General features: G+C 42.9%; 1 protein-coding gene across 1 annotated transcript; it reads left to right on the top strand.

Moving 5' to 3' along the window:
• The first annotated feature begins 627 nt into the window (after positions 1-627).
• Positions 628-26411, top strand: LOC109905352 (glycerol kinase). Its single transcript, XM_031801590.1, has 19 exons — positions 628-847; positions 6837-6910; positions 9659-9765; positions 10816-10893; positions 11488-11567; positions 12148-12285; positions 12568-12677; positions 14189-14255; positions 17370-17405; positions 17553-17620; positions 19116-19158; positions 19248-19328; positions 21111-21189; positions 21271-21367; positions 21577-21661; positions 21834-21954; positions 22243-22386; positions 23220-23687; positions 24445-26411. The coding sequence occupies exons 1-19, from the start codon at positions 761-763 to the stop codon at positions 24453-24455; spliced, it is 1974 nt and encodes a 657-aa protein (XP_031657450.1). The 5' UTR covers positions 628-760; the 3' UTR covers positions 24456-26411.
• Positions 26412-27831: the final 1420 nt, after the last annotated feature.

The following is a 27831-nucleotide window of genomic DNA, read 5'->3' as shown; positions in this document are numbered from 1 at the left end:
TTATCACAAGGAGAATGACAGACACAACAATATGCAGTCTGCTCTATGATGATGTTCAATTAGTCTGATCCACACAGACAACTACAGAATAAAAGTTGTTTTTTTTCTTCTGAAAAAGGGGATGGAGAGTGTAAATACATGTTGAGTAGGATGAAGCTGTGCTCATCTGTTAGTTTGCAGAGTTATAGCCTAAGATAAGATACAGATGAACTCAAATATCAGTTTTAGTGATTGATGATTGGATGTGTTTATGTCCAAATCACTGTTGTAAAATGAAGGGTGTAACTTTTGATGCTTTTAGGACAACTGGGAGTTCGGGAGGGGGGGGGGGTCATGACTTCAGCGATCTTCAGGTCGGAAGTCTAGAAAGATATCCGAGTTTCCGACTTCCAATTCCGAGTTGGGATGACGATTAAAAATATTTTTCTCCCAGTGGTGCTCTTTTTTTTCTCTCGTGTTCCCAGTTGTCTTCAATGGACTGACTTGTTTTGAATGCGGCATTTATCCCGGTGATTTAAACTCGTTGAACCGTTTTTTTATTTATTTTGGACGTGCCCCCGGATTTGATTGGGCAGCACGAGGCCAACGCCTTCTGACAGCTCGTCAAACATAAATTAGCCACAACCGATAGGATTTTGTCAACGTGACTGGAAGGATTCTCGCATGGTCTCAACAGGACTGCCTGTAGTGGGTAATATAAAGCCGACCACGGGTTCACCGGCGTTTGTAGAACTTGATCACCACGGATACGAACAGAAGGATGTCCACAGCGTCTTACTCGGAGAGGATCACAATGGAGCCCCTGGTCGCAGCTATCGATCAAGGCACAAGCTCGACGAGGTTTCTGGTAAGTTGGCAAAGTCACAGCAAGCCTCTGACTTCTGATTGGGTTGCGTTCTCCTGTTTTTCAAAAACCTCTGAAATGTAACTTCGTGTAATCCCCGAAAGTAATTATTTATCATGAGGACCGGGGCGGACGTTGGACTAGTAACCGGAAGGTTGCAAGTTCAAATCCCTGAGTTGACAAGGTACAAATCTGTCGTTCTGCCCCTGAACAGGCAGTTAACCCACTGTCCCTAGGCCGTCATTGAAAATAAGAATTTGTTCTTAACTGACTTGCCTGGTTAAAATTAATAATAATAATAATAATAATAATAATAATAATAATAATAATAATAATAATAATAATAATAATAATAATAATATATTAGTTCAGTTAAGAACAAATTCTTATTTACAATTACGGCTTTGTTCAGGGACCGGTAAAAACCTTGTCAGCTTGGGGATTCGATCTTGCAACCTTTCGGTTACTGGCTCAACGTTCTAACTAGGCTACCTGCCGCCCCAATGCATACTCCAAGATTACAATCTCACCTTTCTGTACATTTAAAAAATAAAAAAAAATTGTTGAGTCACTTTTGAAGACACAAGTACAAATATGATTTTTATTTTTATTAAATATTTTATGACGTATTCCCTATTTACCACTGTATGAATAAGGTTTGGAATTACTTGTATTCTTTCTAAATATAGTATAATGAAATTATAAAACCACAAACTGTAACATTTCACCTTCCTTACAACTGTAAAATACATGTTTTTAGTGTTATAGAAAAATGTGCATATTTTCTGAAGGTATCTCCTGATCGAAACATCTGCCCCCACCAATGTGAACATCACACAGAGCTCTGGAGTGGCTTCCTGAACTCCCAAAAAAATAAATGTTTTTGTTTAAAATCTATTAATATTTTTTGTTTGTTGATTTAATGGCTAAAAATTGATCTCTGACTGTACTATAGTGATGAAACCACTATTTCCTGCTGTGCTACGATAAGGGTTTCAGGCATGTGCTATGTCAGTGGCTGTGAGGTAGGGGGTTCAGACAGGAGAGCAACAAATATACTACTGTATCCTTGGGAACCAGGGCTATTACTCAATGCAAGCCATTTCCATCTACGGCGTCCACAGATCAATTTAGAAGTGAAAATGTCGATTTGAACCGGTATCAGAACCACACAGGTGACTTTACATCTAGGTTTTTAAAGTAAACCGCTGTTTTCATCTTCATGCTAGCTTGCAGTAGCCACAGCAGCCATAATGGAATGTCACGTTGAACAACAAAAGAGCTGATTGGCTGACACTGCCATTCTAAAATGGCTGCTGTGGCTTCTGGTACCTAGCATGAGGATGAAAACAGCAGTTTACTGGGAGAAAAAACTAGCAGTTGTTCTTTGTGTAACAGTTGCGATAATGGGACAATTCAGAGTACAACACATTTCTCATCCTTGGATTGAGGTATGTTCTCTGAGCCATATCTTGCTCCGTGGTGTCTACACAGGAAGACTGTCCGACCCCCTAGCCCAATATTGGACTATAGAAGCCTAAAATTACTCCTTATCGTCCAAGGACCTTACATGTTCTGTTAAAGGTGAATTGGCTCTGGAAGCCAAAACGGCCAAATCCTCCATCTCTAAACGTGAATCGATTCTCAATTTCAGTACTGTTCTAGAAATCAAATCAAATCAAATTTATTTATATAGCCCTTCGTACATCAGCTGATATCTCAAAGTGCTGTACAGAAACAAAACCCCTCCACTTTCATATCTCGTCCCAAAATATTTTCACCAATGCAAAAAAAAAAACACACTTATGCTGACTGTTTTTAAACAGTAGGTTGCAGCTGACCAGTATTTTTCAGCGACAACACATTTGTGGTGTTTTGTCTTCCATTTTACACACGTGTTCAGAGACTCCGTTAGCTAATTAACACCGGTAGTCCACTCTCTCATTCGTCTGTTTTCTGTAAACAAGAGCTGTAGTAACATGGAAATACACTGAGCGTGTACAAAAACATTTAAGGTGTCGAAAGCGTTCTACAGGGATGTTGACTGCAATGCTTCCCACAGTTGTGTCAAGTTGGCTGGATGTCCTTTGGGTGGTGGACCATTCTTCATACACACGGGAAACTGTTGAGCATGAAAGATCCAGCAGTGTTAGTGTTCTTGACGCCCTCAAACCGGTGTGCCTGACACCTACTGTCCTACCTCGTTCAATGGCACTTAACATATTTTGTATTGCCTATTCATCCTCTAAATGGCGCACACACACACAATCCATGTCTCAATTGTCTCAAGGCTTATAAATCCTTCTTTAGCCCGTCTCCTGTCCTTCATCTACACTGATTTGAAGGTTGTCTCCATAAGGGATCATAGCTTTCACCTGGCCAGTCTGTCATGGAAATAGCAATTGTTCCTAATGTTTTGTCCACTCAGTGGGTGTGTGGCCGTGTGGGAACCCATATGAAGGTCTCAATTTAACCTCTTGATTTTTTAAAATAATTTCTAAGGTCCTTCTGCCTCCAAAACCAAGCGACTCTTTAATGAAGGGGCGTGTTAATGAAGGGGCGGCAGGTAGCTGGTGGTTAGAGTGTTGGGCCAGGGGTTGGGTTAAATGCGGAAGAGACATTTCAGTTGAAGGCATTCAGTTGCACAACTGACTAGGTATCCCCCTTTCCTTAATGTTCAGTGTCGCAGCTCTTAACAAACCCACCCCCCCCCCCCATTCAGAAGACTCCCTCATCCGGTGACTTGTGTGTAATATAATGGAACAAGTGTGTAATGTAATAAAGGACAAGTCTGACTTTGTCCGACCCTAGTGCCACTGTAAGCAGGGTTGATGTAGATAGTCATTATTTTAAGAGGGTCTCTGATCTCTCACCCTTGTTATCCCAGCAATGGGATAACACCCCATCCCTGCTTCTTTATACCTCTACCTGAATAAACTGTGAACTGTTTCACTTGTCTTGGTTAAACAAGAAGCTGGCCGTTTTTGTAGAAGGCGCTGCATTTTTTTTTGACTCGTCCTGTTGTGATGTAAATATGTTCCAAGCGATGTGACGTTCTGGACAATCCAGTCTTGGACAATGTTTCTAACTCTCGCCAAAATGTGTGTAACGTGTAGTCTACACATTAACTACTATCCTATGGGTGAGAGGTCAAGCACTCCTTTTTTCAAATGGTCATAGAGGACAGGAGTCCAGCTGGTCCCTGGCTATTTAACATGTAAAAACCATGAAGTAACACGTTAATGAATAATTGATGAACAAAACACACCTTCAGGGGAAAACCTGACGATCTAAACCACTATGCAATTGGTCTTTCCCGGACTGTAAAACAATGCAAATTACATATGTTGTGTGATTTGTTAGATTATTACTGCACTGTAGGAGCTAGAAAAACAAGCGTTTAATTTACACCCGCAATAACATCTTCCTAATCACGTCTGTGTGACCAATAAATGTTTGATTTGCTTTTAGTGACTATTTCAAATGAGCATCACTTTTCACACTCCTTTTATTATTCCTGTAAATTCCATGGTATCTACTGCTGAGGACCGTCATCCATCTCTCAGGTAGTAACACCTGACAGTTGTGCCAAAACAAAGCAGACATTGTTCATCTGTCAACATTCATGATCAGAGTATATAAAAAAAAAGTGGAACGGAGCCAATGGAATGGCATCATAGAAACCATGTGTTTTATATCATTCCACATCTATTCCACTCCAGCCATTACCACGAGCTCCAATTAAGATGCCACCAACTTCCTGTGATGAATGTTTGATTGCAATGACTATTCTGAATGATTATTATATACAGTTGAAGTCGGAAGTTTACATACATCTTAGCCAAATATATTTCAACTCAGTATGTCACAATTCCTGACATTTAATCTCTGTTTTAGGTCAGTTAGGATCACCACTTTATTTTAAGAATGTGAAATGTCAGATTAATAGTAGTGAGAATCATTTATTTCAGCTTTTATTTCTTTCAAAACATTCCCAGTGGGTCAGAAGTTTACATGCACTCAATTAGTATTTGGTAGCATTGCCATTAATTTGTTTTAACTTGGGTCAAAAATTTCAGGTAGCCTTCCACAAGCTTCCCACAATAAGTTGGGTGAATTTTTGTCCCATTCCTCCTGACAGAGCTGGTTTAACTGAGTCAGGTTTGTAGGCCTCCTTGCTCGCACATGCTTTTTCAGTTCTGCCAACAAATTATCTATAAGATTGAGGTCAGGGCTTTGATGGCCACTCCAATACCTTGACTCTGTTGTCCTTAGGCCATTTTGCCACAACGTTGGAAGTATGTTTGGGGTCATTGTCCATTTGGAAGACCCATTTGCGACCAAGCTTTAACTTCCTGACTGATGTCTTGAGATGTTGCTTCAATATATCCACCTAATTGTCCTCCCTCATGATGCCATCTATTTTGTGAAGTGCACCAGTCCCTCCTGCAGCAAAGCACCCCCACAACATGATGCTGCCACCCCGTGCTTCACGGTTGGGATGGTGTTCTTCGGCTTGCAAGCCTCCCCCTTTTTCCTCCAAACATAACAATGGTCATTATGGCCAAACAGTTCTATTTTTGTTTAATCAGATAAGAGGACAAAAAGTACGATCTTTCTCCCCATGTGCAGTTGCAAACCGTAGTCTGGCTTTTTTGATGGCTGTTTTGGAGCAGTGGCTTCTTCCTTGCTGAGCGGCCTTTCAGGTTATGTCGATATAGGACTCGTTTTACTGTGGCTATAGATACTTGTGTACCTGTTTCCTCCAGCATTTCATAAGATCCTTTGTTGTTCTGGGATTGATTTGCATTTTTTGCAGCAGAGTATGTTCATCTCTAGGAGACAGAACGCGTTTCCTTCCTGAGCGGTATGACGGCTGTGTGGTCCCATGGTGTTTATATTTGCGTACTATTGTTTGTACAGATGAACGCGGTACCTTCAGGAATTTGGAAGTTGCTCCCAAGGATGAACCAGACTTGTAGAGGTCTACAAAAAATGTTTTTCTGGGGTCTTGGCTGATTTCTTCTGATTTTTCCCATGATGTCAAGCAAAGAGGCACTGAGTTTGAAGGTAGGCCTTGAAATACATCCGCAGGTACACCTCCAATTGACTCAAATAATGTCAATTAGCCTATCAGAAGCTTCTAAAGCCATGACATAATTTTCTGGAATTTTCCAAGCTGTTTAAAGGCACAGTCAACTTAGTGTTTTTACACTTATGACAAGTCCATCATATTCATGGATTTTTGAAAGAACTCACAGAGCTTGTGGCAGTGGGCTTATGGTATGGGCAGGCAAAAGCTACGGACATTGGACACAATTTAATTTTATCGATAGCAATTTGAATGCACAGAGATACCGTGATGAAATCCTGAGGCCCATTGTCATGCCATTCATCCGCCTCCATCACCTCATGTTTCATGATAATGCACGGCCCCATGTCACAAAGATCTCTACACAATTCCTAGAAGCTGAAACTGTCCCTGTTCTGCCATGGCCTGTATACACACCAGACATGTCACCCATTGAGCATGTTTGGGATGCTCTGGATCGACGTGTAGGACCGCGTGTTCCAGTTCCCTCCAATATCTAGCAATGTTGGGCAGCCATTGAAGAGAAGTGGGGACAACATTCCACAGGCCACAAAGAGCCCTCATCAACTGTGTCACGCTGCATGAGGCAAATTGTGGTCACACCAGATACTGACTGGTTTTCTGATCCACGCCCCAACCTTTTTTTGATAAAAAAAAAAAAGTGACCAACCGATTCATATCTGTATTCCCAGTCGTGAAATCCATAGATTAGGGTCTAAAGAATTAATTTGAATTGACTGATTTTCCTTATGAACTGTAAATCGGTAAAATCATTTGAAATTGTCACTTAAAAAATATATTTTTGTTCAGTATAATCAGATAAAAAATAAAAAGGATACATTTTTTTAAGATCACTTGCACAGTGGGAACAACTCTAACTCTTGTCGCTCCTCTCCTCAGGTGTTCAATTCTAAAACGGCAGAGCTGCTTAGTCACCACCAGGTTGGGATAAAGCAGAGTTTCCCTAAAGAGGGGTGAGTGCCCACACCTTACACTGCAATACAGTCCGCTTGCAAGGCCCAGTAACAATACTTTTATGAGCCTTCTATTCTCCTCTTTTTCTTTCAACCTTTATTTAACCAGGCAAGTCAGTTAAGAACAAATTCTTATTTTCAATGACGGCCTAGGAACAGTGGGTTAACTGCCTTGTTCAGGGGCAGACCGACAGATTTTTACCTGGTCAGCTTGGATACGATCTTGCAACCTTTCAGTTGCTAGTCCAATTCTCTAACCACTAGGCTACCTGGCGCCACCCTTCTGGGGTGAATTCTGATCCAGGATTGGTCAGTGATGACAGGAAGAATGGAGAGAGGGGAAATATGGAAGGAGGATCTTTGAGTCTGTCAACATTTACCAAATCCCCTCCCTGGGTTGAGTCAACACTGAGTACTAAGAACTGAGATTATACTTTAATGAAGATCCCTATGTTTTTTTCCCCCTTTAGCTGAATGCATGAGCTGTCAGAGTCCAATGTCCAGGGCTTATTTACATTAGACAGACTATTGGTGTTCTATTGGCCAGGCAGACTGGGGTTCTGTGGGCCAGGCAGACTGTGGGCCAGGTGGACTGGGGTTCTGTGGGCCAGGCAGACTGGGGTTCTGTGGGCCAGGCAGACTGGGGTTCTGTGGGCCAGGCAGACTGGGGTTCTGTGGGCCAGGCAGACTGTGGGCCAGGTGGACTGGGGTTCTGTGGGCCAGGCAGACTGTGGGCCAGGTGGACTGGGGTTCTGTGGGCCAGGTGGACTGGGGTTCTGTGGGCCAGGCAGACTGTGGGGTTCTGTGGACCAGGCAGACTGTGGGCTACTAAAGCCTTATTTGGGGAACTTACAGTGCATTCGGAAAGTTACGTTACAGCCTTTTTCTAAAATGGATTAAATTGTCCCCCCCCTCCCCATCAATCTACACACAATACCTCCATAATGACAAAGCAAAAACAGGTTTTGACATTTTTGCAAAAAAACAAAACGATGATATCACGTTTACTTAAGTATTCAGACCCTTTACTCAGTACTTTGTTGAAGCCCCTTCGGCAGCAATTACAGCCTCCAGCATTTTGTTGGGTATGATGCTACTCGCTTGGCACACCTGTATTTGGGGAGTTTCTCCCATTTCTTCTTTACAGGTCCTCTCAAGCTCTGTCAAGTTGGATGGGGAGCGTTTCTGCACAGCATTTTTCAGGTCTCTCCAGAGATGTTCGATCAGGTTCAAATCCAGGCTCTGGCTGAGCCACTCAAGGACATTCAGACTTGTCCCAAAGCCACTCCTGCATTGTTTTGGCTGTGTGCTTATGTTCGTTGTCCTGTTGGAAGGTGAACCTTCACCCCAGTCTGAGGTCCAGAGCTCTCTGGAGCAGGTTTTCATCTAGGATCTCTCTGTACTTTGATCTGTTCATCTTTCCCTCGATCCTGACTAGTCTCCCAGTCCCTGCCGCTGAAAAACATTCCTACAGCATTATGCTGCCACCACCATGCTTCACCGTAGGGATGGTGCCAGGTTTCCTCCATTCAGGCCAAAGAGTTCAATCTTGGTTTCATCAGACCAGAGAATCTTGTTTCTCATGGTCCGAGTTCCTTAGGTGACTTTTGGCAAACTCCAAGCGGGCTGTCATGTGCCTTTTTTACTGAGGTGTGGCTTCTCTCTGGCCACTCTACCATAAAGGCCTGATTGGTGGAGTGCTGCAGAGATGGGTTTTCCTTTTGGAAGGTTCTCCCATCTCCACAGAGGAACTCTGGAGCTCTGTCAGAGTGACCATCAGGTATTTGGTCACCTCCCTGACCAAGGCCCTCCTCCCCCGGGTGCTCAGTTTGGCTGGGCGGTCAGCTCTAGGAAGAGTCTTGGCGGTTCCCAACTTCTTCCATTTAAGAATTGAGGCCACTGTGTTCTTGGATACTTTTAATGCTGTAGACATTTTTTTGGTACCCTTCCCCAGATCTGTTCCTCGACACAATCCTTTCTCAGGGCTCTATGGACAATTCCTTTGACCTCATGGCTTGGTTTTTGCTCTGACATCCACTGTCAACTGTGGGACCTTTTTTATATAGACAGGTGTGTCTTTTCCAAATCATGTCCAATCAATTGAATTTACCACAGCTGGACTCCAAGTTGTATAAACATCTCAAGGATGATCAATGGAAACAGGATGCACCTGAGCTCAATTTCAAGTCTCATATCAAAGGGTCTGAATACTTATGTAAATAATGTATTTCTGAATTATTTTTTATTTTTCCATTTTCAATACATTTGCCCAAGATTCTTAAACCTGCTTTTGCTTTGTCATTATCGGGTATTGTGTGTAGATTGATTTATTTTTTTAATAGTCTAAAATTTATTCAATACTAAGGTTGGAATGTAACAATGTAGAGAAGGGGTCTGAACACTTTCTGAACGCCTTGTATACAGAGAAGCTGCTATTCACTATGGGCCTGGGTTCTTTTGGAAAGACTCTTTGACCGAGTCAGAACTTTTTTATAAAAATAAAAAAACAATTGTCTTTGACCCTGATGAGGGCCAGTAGAAAAGAGGAGAGTTGGACCACATATGACTGAAATACTTAAGTGTCAGTACCTGTTGTGTGTTCTATTCCTGATCACTGTACAACACTAAGCTGAAATATAACACTTGTCATTCCACAATTTCACCATGTTCGTACTCTGAACTGCTACTTTCTAATACTGGTAAAACCGTTTCCAACACTTAGTTGAACTGTGTATGTGTGTGTGTCAGCTGGGTAGAAGAGGACCCTAAGGAGATTCTTCAGTCAGTTTATGAGTGTATGGAGAGGACCTGTGAGAAGCTCGGCCAGCTCAACATAGACATCTCCAACATTAAAGGTACAGTGGTGTGTATGTATGTATGTGTATATATATATATATATATATATATATATATATATATATATATATATATATATATATATATATATATATATATATATATATATATATTTTTTTTAAATCAGGCTGTAACACAACAAAATGTGGACAAAGTCAAGGAGTGTGAATACTTTCTGAAGGCACTAATATATATATATATATATATATATATATATCTTCCTGTTTCCAACAAGACACTAAAGTAATACTGGAAAAAAAGTGGTAAAGCAATTAGCTATTTGTCCTGAATGCCATGTGTTTTGTTTGGGGGGGAAAATACAACACATTACTGAGTACCTCTCTCGCATATGTCCAAGCATAGTGGTGGCTGCATCATGTTATGGGTATGCTTGTAATTGATAAGGACTGGGGGAGTTTTTGTAGGATTAAAAGAAACCGAATGGAGCTCAACACAGGTGAAATCCTAGAGGAAAACCTGGTTCAGTCTGCTTTCCACCAGCCACTGGGAGATACATTCACTTTTCAGCAGGACAATAACATAAAACAAGGTCAAATATACACTGGAGTTGTTTACCAAGAAGACTGTGAATCTTCCTGAATGTCTGAGTTACAGTTTGAACTTAAATCAGCTTGAAACTCAATGGCAAGATGTAAATGGCTGTCTAGCAATGATCATCTACCAATTTGACAGACTTTGAAGAATTTTGAAAAGAATAATGGGCAAATGTTGAACAATCCAGGTGTGGAAAGCTCTTAGACTTACCCACGGGTGTGACTACTTATCTGAATTAGCTATTTTATACGTTTCATTTTCCAAAAAAGGTTTTCACTTTGTCGTTATGGGATTTGTGTGTGTGTGTGTGTGTGTGTGTGTGTGTGTTAAGAAATCCATTTAATCCATTTTGAATTCAGGCTGTAACACAACAAAATGTGTAACAAGTCAAGGGGTGTGAATACTCTGTACCTACAGTGGCACTCAGGATTCCATTGAATGCAGCAGGGCGTGTGGTGTTAGTTTACAATTTTTTTTTGTTTGTGTTTACCCAGCTGTCGGCGTGACCAATCAGAGAGAGACTACGCTGGTTTGGGACAAAGAGACGGGGGAACCGCTCTACAATGCCATTGGTGGGTATTACCAAGCTCATTGGTAGTCACAAACGTATGTGCCAGAAAGTACGGGGTCACCGTCCCCAGTAGAAGGAACAGCCTGTTCACTTTTTTGGGGGGAGGATCAGAGTTATAATTCAGTAGTGGTTTTAGGAACCAGTCCAATTCATTGGCTTTGACACGTACACTTTTTTTTCCCCAGTCTGATTCAGACAGCTACCCTCAGCCCCCCCCCCCCCCCCCCCAGTCTCTCCCTCAAACCTCCACACAGATCCTACCCGTAACTCAACTTAGTACATTTCCTAAAGTTGTCATGTGACAAACCACAAAGCACATGGCCAGATTGCATAACATCATCCAATAGCATTGTTGCAATACCATTACACCCTCCCCCAGCTCCAGGAAGTACTGTGTGATGTCATACCAACAGTCGTGCTTTTCATTCTGCCAGTTTCACCACTGTCTATTGTTGAACATTGTGTGTGTGTGTGTGTGTGTATATATATATATATATATCTATCATAATCTCTGGGTGATTTTATTCAATTGAAGTTTTAGTTTTTTAAATATATATTTAATTTTTAACTCCTTGTGTGCTGGTTAACCCTGTAGTTTGGCTGGACCTTCGTACACAGTCCACAGTGGAGAGGCTGATCAACAGCACCCCGGGAAAGAACAAGAACCATCTGAAGGTAAGAGGAGAGCCCTGTCCCAAACCAACCCCTAAACCAGTGGTGGGCTCCTCCAGGCCCTCATTGGAGTCACACTTTTCCTCCATCCCTAGCAAACAGCTGATTTTAAACTACTTGCATTCTAAACTGAGGATCATGATTAGGTGATTATTGGAGTTGGGTGTCACAGTTTTGCCCCAGGTATCAGGCCCCCGAGGACTGGAATTACTCACCCCTGCCCTAGACCCTACTTCATAGCCCCTACCCCTACCATGGATCCTAGTCTATAGGCACCTGTGGGGATGAGAAGATTAGATATTAGATGTGAACAATCTGACACATCTTTACTGTGCTCTGATGGGTGACGTCAACCCCCTTGACTCCTCACCCTTACATTTGATTCTTTCTCGATCTCTATCTCTCCATACATCTCCCATCTCCCTTTTAAATATAACCTTTTTATTTAACCAAGTCAGTTAAGAACAAATCCTTATTTACAATGACGCCAAACCCGGACGACGCTGGGCCAATTGTGCGCCACCCTATGGGACACCCAATCACGGCCGGAAGTGATACAGCCTCTATCTCTCTCTCTCTCCAGCACAAGACCGGTCTGCCCATCAGTACATACTTCAGTGCTGTGAAGCTGCGTTGGCTCATGGACAACGTGGAGGAGGTCGCCGAGGCTGTCCTGACACACAGAGCCATGTTCGGCACCGTGGACTCCTGGCTTATCTGGGTAAGACTGGGCCCAACCCGAACCCTACAGTACTGGGCTGGTACAAATACCTGCACAGTTACTCTGGATCGGAGTTGGTGATCAGTTCCTGTTCAGATTGTTTATCTGTGATAAATTATTAATCATCCAGATGATTGATTTAAAAATGACAGAGGATCTACATTTTTTTTTTTTAACTTGTCAGGGGTGACTTAAAATCAAGACTTATTTCCGTTGTGGTTCTGAATCGACATGTTTTATTATTCATTATCTTCTGTGGCGGTGTGGTCCTCTCTACCCCAGTGTCTGACAGGGGGGAAGAGTGGAGGGGTGCATGTCACAGATGTGACCAATGCAAGTCGCACCATGCTCTTCAATATACACACCCTGGACTGGGACTCCGAGCTCTGCAAGTAGGAACGCACGCACGCACGCACGCACGCACGCACGCACGCACGCACGCACGCACGCACGCACGCACGCACGCACGCACGCACGCACGCACGCACGCACGCACGCACGCACGCACGCACGCACGCACGCACGCACGCACGCACGCACGCACAGAGACACACACAGAGACACACACAGAGACACACACAGAGACACACACAGAGACACACACAGAGACACACACAGAGACACACACAGAGACACACACAGAGACACACACAGAGACACACACACACACACAGAGACACACACACACACACAGAGACACACACACACACACACAGAGACACACACACACACACACAGAGACACACACACAGAGACACAACACACACACACAGAGACACACACACACACAGACACACACACACACAGAGACACACACACACAACACACACAGAGACACACACACACACACACACAGAGACACACACACCACACACACAGAGACACACACAACACACACACAGAGACACACACACACACACACACAGAGACACACACACACACACACACAGACACACACACACACACACACAGACACACACACACACACACAGACACACACACACACACACAGACACACACACACACACACAGAGACACACACACACACACACACAGAGACACACACACACACACACAGAGACACACACACACACACACAGAGACACACACACACACACACAGAGACACACACACACACACACACAGAGACACACCACACACACACACAGAGACACACACACACACACACACAGAGACACACACACACACACACACACACACACACAGAGACACACACACACACAGAGACACACACACACAACAGAGACACACACACACACAGAGACACACACACACACACACAGAGACACACACACACCACACACAGAGACACACACACACACACACAGACACACACACACACACACAGAGACACACACACACACACACAGAGACACACACACACACACACACAGAGACACACACACACACACACACAGAGACACACACACACACACACAGAGACACACACACACACACACAGACACACACACACACACACAGACACACACACACACACACACAGAGACACACACACACACACACACAGAGACACACACACACACACACACAGAGACACACACACACACACACACAGAGACACACACACACACACACACAGAGACACACACACACACACACACACACACACACACACACACACACACAGAGACACACACACACACAGAGACACACACACACACAGAGACACACACACACACAGAGACACACACACACACAGAGACACACACACACACACAGAGACACACACACAGAGACACACACACACACACACACACACACAGTTGAACATGTTTGCATAGACATATCTGCACGAGTTATTTTACAAAATGTACTCTATATTTCCAGCATTATTTCGAATATATTTATTTGTTTATTGTAGATATTTTGATGTCCCAATGGAAATTCTACCCCAAGTGAAGAGCTCCTCAGAAATATACGGTTCAATGGTGAGTCGATGTTTGCGTAATGTTTTTGAACCGCTTACCGACCCATGTTTTAAACATTAACCCACCTATCCAGGTTAAGTCCTTATCATTTTTCAGTAGAAGGTAGCCATAGATGTTTATGATCAAATGTGTGCTTTTTTAAGTGACCAATCAAAGCGGGTTATTTAATTTTTTTATGACTAGTGTTTAGTTCCAACTCAAAGCTGACCTGATAAGATTCCAGTTGACAGTCATTAGACTATAATGGTCAAGGTTACAGGGCTAAATATTGTTTTTCTTGGTTTCGTTCCCCACACTTGATCAGACGTGACATACACTGGGTTTTTTTCTTTGGAAAGTATTCAGACCCCTTGACTTTTTCCACGTTGTTACGTCACAGCCTTATTCTAAAATAGAATATATATTTTAAAAAAAAGTTTTAATCTACACACAATGTCAAAACAAAAACAAGTTTTCAAAATTAAATATCACATTTACATAAGTATTCAGTACTTTAGCTTTCTTATTGTTGACACTTCTTCATATTTAAGGTTAGAACTACCTTTCTAAATGTTCTGATACTTCTAGTTTAGAGTCGTATTTTTATGATAACATAGCTACAATATTTCAATGTGTACAGTATTGCTTACTAGGTGTGTCCCATCAATTGTGTAACTACTCCCTCTTTCCAATTTGGGCTAATTGATAAGCTGTTCAAAAGAGGACCTTGTAATCCTTTCGTTTTTTGTACTCCCTGACGAAGGCCATGCGGCCGAACCGCGTATGTTTAAAAAAAAAAAAAACGTTATTTCTATTGAATATGCCATAACGAATAAAGGCATTTTAATTAATTGTATGAAGAGTGCCTTGGTCCTCCTTTCTTTTGGATTCAGTACTTTGTTGAAGCACCTTTTGGCAGGAATTTTCTGGAAGTTAAAGCTCATTTACTGTAGTTCTACACAATTCAAAAAACTCATTCTATTTGGAAAACAACAAAATGACCCCAGCTATTTATTATCTATTACTTTAAAGGTCAATGTACAGTGCATTTGGAAAGTATGACCCCTTGAATTTTTCCACATTTTGTTAGGTTACAACCTTATTCTAAAATGGATTAAATTGTTTTGTTTCTCCCCCTCATCAATCTACACACAATACCCCATAATGACAAAGCAAAAACAGGTTTTCAGGACATTTTGCAAATGTAATTCCCCCCCCGGAAATATTGCATTTACATAAGTATTCAGACCGTTTACTCAGTACTTTGTTGAATCACCTTTGGCAGCGATTACAGCCTCGATTCTTCTTGGGGATGACGCTACAAGCTTGGCACACCTGTATTTGGGGAGTTTCACCCATTCTTCTCTGCAGATACTCTCAAGCTCGGTCAGGTTGGCTAGGGAACATTGCTGCACTGCTATTTTCAGATCTCTTCAGAGATGTTCAATCAGGTTCAAGTCCGGGTTCTGGCTGGGGCACTCGGACATTCAGACTTGTCCCGAAGCCACTCCTGCATTCTTGGCTGTGTGCTTAGGGTTGTTGTACTGTTGGAAGGTGAACCTTCGCCCCAGTCTGAGGTTCTGAGTGCTCTGAAGCAGGTTTTCATCAAGGATCTCTCTACTTTGCTCTGTTCATCTTTCTCTCGATCCCGACTAGTCTCCCAAAAATATCCCCACAGCTTGATGCTGCCACCATGCTTCACAGTAGGGTTTCTTCAAGACGTGACTCTTGCCTTTCAGGCCAAAGAGTTCAATCTTGTTTTTTTTTTCAGACCAGAGAATCTGGTTTCTCATGATCTGAGTCCTTTAGGTGCCTTTAGGCAAACTCCAAGCTGGCTGTCATGTATTTTTTACTGAAGAGTGGCTTCCGTCTGGCCACTCTACCATAAAGGCCTGATTGGTGGATTGCTGCAGAGATGGTTGTCCTTCTGGAAGGTTCTCCCATCCCCATAGAGGAGCTCTGTTAGAGTGACCTTGGGGTTCTTGGTCATCTCCCTGACCAAAGCTCTTCTCGACTGATTGCTCAGTTTGGCCGGGCGGCCAGCTCAAGGAAGAGTCTCGGTGGTTCCAAACTTCTTCCATTTAAGAAAGATGGAGGCCACTGTTTTTGGGGAACTTCAATGATGCAGCCTTTTTTTTTTTTGGTACCCTTCCTCAGATCTGTGCCTCGACACAATCCTGGCTTTGTTTTTGCTCTGACTTGCACTGTCAACTGTGGGACCTTATATAGACAGGTGTGTGTGCCTTTCCAAATCATCTACAATCAATTGAATTTACCACAAGTGGACTCTAAGCAAGTTGTTGAAAAAATCTCAAGAATAATCAATGGATGGGGGGGGGAAAAATGTATTTAATCCATTTTAACAAAATGTGGAAAAAGTCAAGGGGTCTGAATACTTTCCCTTTGCACTGTATATGACTTTGATACAGAGAAATGACGCTCATCTTGTGACAGTTGTCTTTGTAATGAGGGCAGATTTTTAAATGGGTCAAATTCAGAACTACATACTTCACGTTCTATTCATTAGAGAGTGTCTGTTTTTGTTTTTTATCTCATGTCACTGTGTCATGTTTGCTGCACTACTGTCAACTACCTTGGTGTCCAGAGGTCATTCATTGAGCTGGTTGCTCCTCCTACTTCTGATGTGTTCTTATTTGCAACTGTCACCTAAAATGGCTGCCCGTCGTCCCCAAAATGTTATCACTCTCTCTCTCTCTCACATCCACCAAATGGAGGTTTGGTAAGGTCCGTGGAGAGAATGCCAGGCCTTTGCCCCCCCCCCCCCCCCCCTTTTTCTTTTCCATTACACCATTGAGACGCTCGCGACTCCTGTGGCGTCCGTAGAGTGTGTGGCTATAGCTATGCCAGTTATTTGGACAGGAGCGTCTCGTGACTGCCTTAACAGCTGATTTTTGGTTTGGCTGTAGAGATGATTTGGACAGATGGTGTGTTTTTCATACGACCTGGTTGACCCGATCCTGTTGCTGCTACCATTAGTTCTGATTTGATAAAGGTGGCTTTTTTTTTTTTAAATTTATTTTTGGACTTTTTTTTTAATGGACTTTTGAGATTTGACACAGGTCCTGGATCAGTAACTTCACTCACATCATGTCTGTTAATTTCATCCTCTTCTAGAACTCTGGTTCTCTGGCAGGAGTTCCCATCTCCGGGGTAAGGAGTTTTCCCTCGTTGTTATTGCATCAAAACAATATACTGTGTGTGTGGGAGTGAATCAATGACCTAGCTTTGACAGTAATGACTGACAGAGGTTTGTGTGTGTGTGATGACTAAACGCTGTTGTGGTTCTTGCTGCCGCAGTGTCTCGGGGACCAGTCCGCTGCTCTGGTTGGTCAGATGTGCTTCCAGGATGGACAGGCTAAAAACACGTAAGTTCTTCTTCTCTCCTTACTTGGGAGAAAAAAAAACTGACCGTGATATTCATATCATTTTATTCAGAGGTCCGTATCACTTAAAGGTGTGTGTGAACATTTTATCCTTAGACTGTCCATGTATTCCTTCAGTTGTAATGAAAGGAGAGGGTGGCCTTTGACTCTGCCATTTGTTTGGGAGCCTACCACACGGCTCTGTAGCTCTGCATTCTGGCTGTGTCCTACTTGTTGTGTTCACAGCTATGGTATAGCTGTTTTGGACGGGTTTATGACCTAGCAGACACGGTCCTTCTCTGTGGAACTGGACGTGCTGGTTTAGGTCGTCATCACTCACAAACACAGCCATTTTCAGAATATATTAGTTCATAGAATGGATGTTAGAATGTTATGTACGAGCCTGGCTCCCCTCTAGGTTTCTTCCTAGGTTCCTGACCTTCTAGTGGGGGGGTCCTAGCCACTGTGCCTCTTCTGACTCCTACTTTGCTCTTTGGTGGTTTTTAAGCTGTAAAATATCTGTAAAACACTTTGTGAAAACTGCTGATGTAAAAAAGCGATTTCTAAAATACTTTTGAGATTTTATTTTCTATGAACACGGTTAACGCATCACCAAGTGATATGGGAGGGTACAAGCTCCTTAACAGCTTCTACCCCCCCCCCCCCCCAGCCTTAAGACTTCTGCATTATTCATCAAATGGCCACTGGACAATTACATTGATTACCCCCCCCACGCTCCATTTGTCTGCTGCTACTCGCTGTTTTATCTATGTATAGTCACTTCACCCCTACCTACATGTACATATTACCTCGACTAACCTGTACCCCTGCACACTGACTCTGTACCTGGCTGTACCTACCTGACTCTGTACCTCCTTTCTAGGGAGTTTTTCCTAGCCACCGTGCTTCTACACCTGCATTGCTTGCTGTTTGGGGTTTTAGACTGGGTTTCTGTACAGCACTTTGAGATATCAGGGGCGGCAGCGTAGCCTAGTGGTTAGAGCGTTGGACTAGTAACCGGAAGGTTGCGAGTTCAAACCCCCGAGCTGACATGGTACAAATCTGTCGTTCTGCCCCTGAACAGGCAGTTAACCCACTGTTCCCAGGCCGTCATTGAAAATAAGAATGTGTTCTTAACTGACTTGCCTGGTTAAATAAAGGTAAAATAAAAATAAAATCAGCTGATGTACGAAGGGCTATATAAATAAATTTGATTTGTACCTGTACCACCTGTATATAGCCTCATTTGTTATTGTGTCAATTTTTATAATTGTTTTACTTTATTTTTTAATAAAAAAAAATAAAAAAAAACTCTTTCTTGAATTGCATTGTTGGTTAAGGGCTTGTAAGCATTTCACGGTCTACACTTGTTGTATTCGGCGCATGACAACGTTTGATTTGATTTTCAGAGATGTCCCCAAGTCTTCCTCTGTTCTTCTCATAGAGACTGTATTTTTATGGTCCATCTCCTTTTAAAACCCTTGTTTGTATTGAAAAGGTATGGAACTGGCTGCTTCCTGCTGAGAAACACAGGGATCAAGGTAAAATGGACTTAAATGTTTTTATTTAATTTTTTTCAACAAAATGGTGTCTGTTGCTCTAAAATGACACCCTCTCTCTTTCGTCTCAGCCAGTGATGTCAGATCACGGCCTCCTGACCACACTGGCCTATAAACTGGGGAAGGACTCACCAGCCCACTACGCTCTCGAGGTACATGTCTACGGTCCTGTAGCGCACGGTCCTGTTATACAGTGCCTTGCGAAAGTATTAATTCCCCTTGGTGTTTTTCCTATTTTGTTGCATTACAACCTGTAATTTAAATAGATTTGTAATTTAAATAGATTTTTATTTGGATTCCATGTAATGAACATACACAAAATAGTCAGAATTGAAGACAAAAAAATACAATTCAAATTGTTTAAATTTAAAACAGAAAAGTGATGCACATATGTGCACATATGCATGAATATGTTTTCACCCCCTTTGCTATGAAACCCCTAACCGATTACCTTCAGAAGTCACATACTTAGTTAGATTGCACACAGGTGACACTTCTATAAAGTCTACATGATCTCAGTATATATATATATATATAAATAAATAAATAAACCTGTTCTGAAAGGCCCCAGAGTCTGTAACCCCACCAAGCAAGCAGCACCATGAAGACCAAGGAGCTCTCCAAACAGGTCAGGGACAAAGTTGTGGAGAAGTACAGACCAGGGTTGGGTTATAAAAAAAAATATCAGAAACTTTGAACATCCCACAGAGCACCATTAAATCCATTATTATAAAATGGGAAGAATATGGACCCACAAAAAACCTGCCAAGAGAGGGCCACCCACCAACACAGATCAGACAAGGAGGGCATTAATTAGAGGCAACAAAGAGACCAAAGATAACCCTGAAGGAGCTGCAAAGCTCCACAGTGGAGATTAGAGTACCTGTCCATAGGACCACTTTAAGCTGTACACTCCACAGAGCTGGGCATAATGGAAGAGTGGCCAGAAAAAAAAGCTATTTCTTAATGAAAAAATAAGCAAACACGTTTGGTGTTTGCCAAAAGGCATGTGGGATACTCCCAAACATATATGGAAGAATGTACTTTGGTCAGATGAGACTAAAATTGAGATTATTGGGCATCAAGGAAAATGCTATTTCTGGTGCAAACCCAACACCTCATCACCCCGAGAACACCATCCCCACAGTGAAGCGTGGTGGCAGCATCATGCTGTGAGGATGTTTTTTAGCGGCAGGGACTGGGAAACTGGTCAGAATTTAAGGAATGATGGATGGCACTAAATACAGGGAAATTCTTGAGGGAAAACTGTTTCCGTCTTCCAGAGATTTGAGATGGGGACGGAGGTTCACCTTCTAGCAGGACAATGACCCTAAGCATACTGCTAAAGCAACACTCGAGTGGTTTAAGGGGAAACATTTTAAATGTCTTGGAATGGCCTCGTCAAAGCCCAGACCTCAATCCAATTGAGAATCTGTGGAATGACTTAAAGATTGCTGTACACCAGCAGAACTCATCCAACGTGAAGGAGCTGGAACAGTTTTGCCTTGAAGAATGGGGCAGAAATCTCAGTGGCTAGATGTTCCAAGCTTATAGAGACATACCCCAGGAGACTTGTAGCTGTAATTGCTGCAAAATGTGTCTCTACAAAGTATTTTGACTTTGGGGGGTGAATAGTTATGCACGCTCAATTTTTTGGGGGGTTTGTCTTATTTCTTGTTTTTTTCATAAATATTTTTGCATCTTCGAAGTGGTAGGCATGTTGTGTAAATCAAATGATACAAACCCCCCAAAAATCTAATTTACTTCAAGGTTTTTAGGCAACAAAATAGGAAAAATGCCAAGGGGGTGAATACTTTCGCAAGCCACTGTGCTAGTCTTGTTGTGCCCTGTCTGAAATACAGCCCTGCAGTATGTTTGTCAGGTTCTGATTGGCTCCTCTATGCTGGTGCTGACCTGTGATTGGTCTATTCCAGGGGTCGGTGGCCATAGCTGGCGCGGTGGTACGCTGGCTGAAAGATAACCTGGGAATCATCCAATCCTCCGCAGAGATCGGTGAGCTCTGCAACACACTGTACGTTTTTAGGTTGATGGTCATATTTACTTAAGACCGTCTTCATCCTCTTCCTCTCACAGAGAAGCTGGCAGGTGATGTGGGCTCATCCTATGGATGTTACTTTGTTCCTGCCTTCTCTGGGCTGTACGCCCCCTACTGGGAGCCCAGTGCACGAGGGTAGGCCACTTGCACCTAATTGTGACACAATCCTTGCGCTTCAGACTTCATTAATTTCACTTGGGTTTTTTATGTGACAAAATGTCACTAGATTTGAGATGTGTTTTTTTTAAAGTTAACGTGTGTATTCTGTCCTCTTTCAACAGAGCTGCCAGTTTTTTATTTATTTCCATACTGATTTCATCTCTCTCTCTCTCTCGTTTCGACAGTATCATCTGTGGCCTGACTCAGTTCACTAACAGATCTCACCTGGCCTTCGCTGCGCTGGAGGCTGTCTGTTTTCAGACTAGAGAGGTAAGCCAGACTCTGTTCACTAACAGATCTCACCTAGGCCTTCGCTGCGCTGGCTGTCTGTTTTCAGAGAATATGGCTCTGAGTTCCATTCAGACTCAAATCACAGAAGTCAAACAGCAGACTCTGCTATGAACCTAATATTATTATAATTGTATTTATTATTATTGTCCAGATCCTGGAGGCTATGAATCAGGATTATGGGGTTCCTTTGACCCAGCTCCAGGTGGATGGAGGCATGACCTCCAACAGACTACTGATGCAGCTTCAAGCTGATGTACTCTGCATCCCCGTGGGTAAGTACGAACGCACCTGCTCGCACCAACCCGTACACACTGCATTGAGGTAAAGAACACACACTCGGTAATCTCTCATTTGAAACTTTGACTCAACCACACACACATTTTACGTCTACTTCCAAGAACATACAGACACGTTGACATCATGCACTCTGTACACTCAAACACCTAAACAGACACCGCTGCTGCACAGTCCACTCTCTCTAACATGAACCTTTTTTTTACCCAAATACACATACTCCCGAGGACGGCGCAGTATTGGATTTCTGTGTTGTATTCCCTCAGTGAAGCCGTCCATGTCGGAGACCACGGCGCTGGGCGCTGCCATGGCAGCAGGAGCAGCAGAGGGGGTGGGTGTCTGGAGTCTGACCCCTGGTAACCTCACAACCATACCCACTGACAAATACCAACCCCTGATCAATCCTGAGGGTGAGAGAACAGCGTCAGACCTTGATCAGTAGCCAGGGTCGGGGTCAAAGTGATTTGAAAATGACATTAAAAAAAAAATATATATATATATATATATATATATTAGAGAGAATTTACAATTCATAATTTTAAAAAAAAAATACACTTCTTGAATTGACTTATTTGGAAAACTGAATTGATCCCTGACCCTGTCACCATGATTTGTGAAACCGTATCAATATTTGTGTCCTACTGTCATCTGGTGGTTAAATGTATCTTACATTAAAAACCGATCAGTTAATATTCTCAAACCCAACCTTAAACAGTGACTAGGGTTTGGTTTCACTAATGAACTCTTTTTTTTTGGGGGGGGGGGCTATAGAGGCTTTAGGTCACTGCCTTATCACCTTGAATAAAACACTAAATAGTAGCTGCCAAGATGGACATCACGGAGGTTATTTTTAGTGAGTGCATTTCGCATGTGGCTAATTTGCATCCACCACCTTCACTCTGGAAAAACCACTGCAAGGTTTTGCATGGAAACTTTAGTTTTGAATCGTGACGTTCTGGCATGTCTGCCTTGTGATTTGTTGGCAGGGTCCCCGGAAAATGTTTTCTCCCGTATCGACTGAGGATGTGACATAGTTCCTCCAGGCCAAGAGTTCATCGTTGAAACCAGACCCTAGTCACTGTGTTGCCTAAAGTCAGGGTTTACATGACACTCTCTACAATTTCTTTTTTTTGTTGGGTAGTGTGTTTAACACTGACATCTCGTGGTTATATGTATGTACTGCAGTTATCTTGAGGATAGGAGCCTCCAATGGAATTCTGTGTCCCTCCTTTTTCTCCTGTAGAGAGTGAGTTCCGGTACGCACGATGGAAGAAGGCCGTCCAGAAGGCCATGAATTGGGAGACCACGGAGCCCATCGTCAGCAATGGGAACGGCCCGGTCAGCAATGGGAACGGCCCGGTCAGCAATGGGAACGGCCCGGTCAGCAATGGGAACGGCCCGGTCAGCAATGGGAACGGCCCGGTCAGCAATGGGAACGGCCCGGTCAGCAATGGGAACGGCCCGGTCAGCAATGGGAACGGCCCGGTCAGCAATGGGAACGGCCCGGTCAGCAATGGGAACGGCCCGGTCAGCAATGGGAACGGCCCGGTCAGCAATGGGAACGGCCCGGTCAGCAATGGGAACGGCCCGGTCAGCAATGGGAACGGCCCGGTCAGCAATGGGAACGGCCCGGTCAGCAATGGGAACGGCCCGGTCAGCAATGGGAACGGCCCGGTCAGCAATGGGAACGGCCCGGTCAGCAATGGGAACGGTGAGCATTGAGCAATAAGCACACCCATTTGATACCCTGGGCCTCTCTATAGAGGCTGACTGCGATAGCCTGGGGGCCTCTGTATCCTGTATAACTGCAGTGTTGGGACAGAAGGGTAACAGTCTTCCCTGGGGTCTCCCTCTCCCTCTCCCCTTCTCAACGAACCTGTAGGGTCTGGGCCATGTCTCAGCGGACCCCCTAGGGTCTGGGCCATGTCTCAGCGGACCCCCTAGGGTCTGGGCCATGTCTCAGCGGACCCCCTAGGGTCTGGGCCGACCCCCTAGGGTCTCTGGGCGGACCCCCTAGGGTCTGGGAGTTGTTGGTTTATGTTGTCTTGAGTGAGATGCTTCCCCATTCTAAAACTATCAGACAAAATACGTTTTGATTGAAACCCTGAATTGAACTAAAGTCCCTTTTTACACGGAGTCTCTTCTTACATGTGCAACTACTGTAACAGACAGGATGACCCTGAGACAGGATGACCCTGAGACAGGATGACCCTGAGACAGGATGACCCTGAGACAGGATGACCCTGAGACAGGATGACCCTGAGACAGGATGACCCTGAGACAGGATGACCCTGAGACAGGATGACCCTGAGAATGATACAGGGATAATGTAATGTAGAAAGACAATTAGTTGCATGCTACCAACATGGTACATGCTACCTACCTGAAGCCAAGTACCACTAATGAGCTGTCTCCTTTTTCTCTCATCTAAACCTTGTCACCCTCTTCCTCTCTCTGTCATCACACAGGACACCACTAGTAGGATCTGAGCCAACACTAGGAACCGTTGAGGATACATATGGAGTTGAAGAGAGGGGGAACATACAGAATGTAACACCCGTCCCTCCAATAGGTCCACATGGCACCTGCATCTGATGGCTGTTTGGGCATGTTGTGGACTTTCCTCCTGAGAGCATTCCTAGTCCACATCCTGTTGCCTCCTGTACATGTGCTCAGCCCTGTTCTCTTAGTCCCATGGACAAGGGCCCTACCTGTGAACCTTTTATCTTGGAAGAATGGCCTAAAGATGGAATCAACTGATGGAACTCGACTGTGTGTCTGAACTGTGATGGAAGAGACTGATTCTCCTGTGGAAGGAAAAAAAAAACATCCAATCGTGTCTTGTTTTCTATGAATTTATTAAGCAGATGATATTTTGTCATATGTTGTGCATTTTGTCATTTTAACAAATGGTGACACTGTACATTTAAAAAAAAAATTACACTGGTTAGTAATAGCGCCACCATTGAACCAGTGTTGTGAGAATGTTGTAGGCTACATATCTATAATGTGGAATGGAAGGCCTGCTGAGAGATGGTTTGCTACTCTGATGATCGTAGATGTATCTAGTTATATGTGGGTCCATTTGAAGGAATCTCTGTATGAAAAGCATCGCAGGGTCCTTACAGCACTTTATAATGATTGCTTTACGTGTGGAGTGCATGATATGAGTACGATGCTCTGGATTTTTAAAGGGACATTTGTATTTAAAATAATTAATTAATAAAATACCGATAAAGCTTTAAGGGGATCATCAGTGGATAATGAAAAGTCTGTGAAACATATTTACTTCTGAAGTTGTGGAAGTTTTAACTACAAAATGCTTCATAAGACCTGTTTGTCAGTCGTTCAAGAGAAATATATTACTTCCTAATTTTTGGTCATGAATTGTCTTGTCCTTACAGCACTTTTATAATGATTGATTTGCATGTGGACTTCATGGTATGGGTACAGCACTTTATAATGATTGATTTGCATGTGGACTTCATGGTATGGGTACAGCACTTTAATGATTGATTTGCATGTGGACTTCATGGTATGGGTACAGCACTTTACAATGATTGATTTGCATGTGGACTTCATGGTATGGGTACAGCACTTTATAATGATTGATTTGCATGTGGACTTCATGGTATGGGTACAATGCGCTAATGTAAATGTTAAAGCCAATTAACAGTAATGCTTTTTGCAAGAGATGTATTATCAATTGATAATGAATTGGGGGGGGGATCAATGTGAAGGCCTGAATTGGGGGGGATCAATGTGAAGGCCTGAATTGGGGGGGGATCCATGTGAAGGCCTGAATTGGGGGGGGATCAATGTGAAGGCCTGAATTGGGGGGGATCCATGTGAAGGCCTGAATTGGGGGGGGATCAATCTGAAGGCCTGAATTGGGGGGGATCAATCTGAAGGCCTGAATTGGGGGGGATCAATGTGAAGGCCTGAATTGGGGGGGATCAATGTGAAGGCCAGAAATAACAAAGTGACAGAGGAATCTAAATGTTAACTGTACAAGATGATCTGTTTTGGTTATTAATTTACTGAGAAATGTCAACCTGTAAAATTTGTTGTAAAGAGGAAATGAATCTGTCCAATGTGCTTCATATCCCAAATGGCTGCTTTTCAGACATTGATACAGAGAAGCATGGTTTGGACCTTGTTATGTATAATGATCTTATACATATTCTGTAAAATCAAATATGTGTGGGTTTGTGGGTGGCCCTCATTCTGTGTATGGGAAGAAAAGGACCCTTATCTTAAAGTTGTTTAAACATGTTTTAAACTACACAATTCATTTAAATTGTTTTTGTTGTAATGTTTTATTTGATTTGTCCTTGTTTGTATTTTCCTGAAAAATGGGTTTGGGTGCCTCTATTCTGTTGTGCAAAGAAGAATGTGACAATGCACATTGCAATAAAGTTTTACTTTTTAAAAACTGGGTCTGGATTTTCCTTCACCGTTAGGTGCCATAAGGGATTGATGATTGACTGTAATAAACCTGTCTTGCTTGTGAATCGATCACACAATGAAAGTGGCTAGTGGTGTCATGCCCATTGGGGGAACAAGAGCACGTGCCCCTTTTAGATTGTCCGTGTATTACATTTTAAAACTAGCGTTTTATCATAAACCGACTGATTTCCCTCCCCTGTCAGGGGGTATTCCAAGGTGCTCGCGCCATGGAGCAAAGACACAGCGGTTGATGTGCTGGCATGATTTTTCAGTAGGTGTGTGTGTTCATTTTTTATCAAGATCTGCAACTTATTGATTCCTAGCTATTTTTTTTTAAGTTTGCTTTAGCTAGCCAGCTAGATAGGTTCAACGTCTCCTTACCTCATAACAAGTACGTTTTCAGGCTATCAATCAAGTTATGCTGCTTTTTTGACTGCAACACTTAGTGTTAACCAACCTTTTGTGACTAGAGGGCAGTATTTTCATTTTTGGAAAAATAACGTTCCCGTAGTAAACAGGATATTTTGTCAGGACAAGATGCTAGAATATGCATATAATTGACAGCTTGGGATAGAAAACACTCTAAAGTTTCCAAAACTGTAAAAATATTGTCTGTGAGTATAACAGAACTGATATTGCAGGTGAAAAATCCAATCCGGAAGTGCCTCATGTTTGGAAAGCGCTGCGTTCCAATGCGTCCCTATTGAGCAGTGAATGGGCTATCAACCAGATTACTTTTTCTCCGTATTCCTGAAGGTGTCTACAGCATTGTGACGTAGTTTTACGCATTTATGTTGAAGAATACCCGTAAGCGGCTACATTGCGCAACTGGTCACCAGAGGAAGCCGTTACTCCAATCGGTCCTACTGTTTTCGTGACTGTGATTTCTCAGCCAAACTTGAAGAACAAACCAAACTGAGTTATTTCGTCTACAAAAATAATATTTTGGGAAAAAAGGAACATTTGCTATCTAACTGGGAGTCTCGTGAGTGAAAACATCTGAAGCTCATCAAAGGTAAACGATTTCATTTGATTGCTTTTCTGATTTCTGTGACCAAGTTACCTGCTGCTAGCTGGACAAAATGCTATGCTAGGCTATCGATAAACTTACACAAATGCTTGTCTAGCTTTGGCTGTAAAGCATATTTTGAAAATCTGAGATGACAGGGTGATTAACAAAAGGCTAAGCTGTGTCTCAATATATTTCATTTGTTATTTTCATGAATAGGAATATTTTCAAGGGATATTTATGTCCGTTGCGTTATGCGATGATTACGCTCCCGCATGCGGAGTCAGGAGTGGGGGAGTCACTAGAGGTTTAAGATAGATTGCACTCCCGAACATCTTTCTCCAAACTGAGTGTCTAGAAGATATATGATATATATATATATATATATATAAAAGGA

Source organism: Oncorhynchus kisutch, linkage group LG2, assembly GCF_002021735.2.
Source record: "Oncorhynchus kisutch isolate 150728-3 linkage group LG2, Okis_V2, whole genome shotgun sequence".
Classification (NCBI taxonomy): domain Eukaryota; kingdom Metazoa; phylum Chordata; class Actinopteri; order Salmoniformes; family Salmonidae; genus Oncorhynchus; species Oncorhynchus kisutch.
This window is presented reverse-complemented; position numbering and strand designations above follow the sequence as displayed.

Excerpts from the sequence above, each read along its gene's own strand:
- LOC109905352 (XM_031801590.1), top strand. The coding sequence starts at position 761 with ATGTCCACAGCGTCTTACTCGGAGAGGATCACAATGGAGCCCCTGGTC. Across the intron at positions 9,766-10,815 it reads AGACATCTCCAACATTAAAG|CTGTCGGCGTGACCAATCAG; the intron begins GTACAGTGGTGT and ends GTGTTTACCCAG. Across the intron at positions 21,190-21,270 it reads CCAATCCTCCGCAGAGATCG|AGAAGCTGGCAGGTGATGTG; the intron begins GTGAGCTCTGCA and ends TTCCTCTCACAG.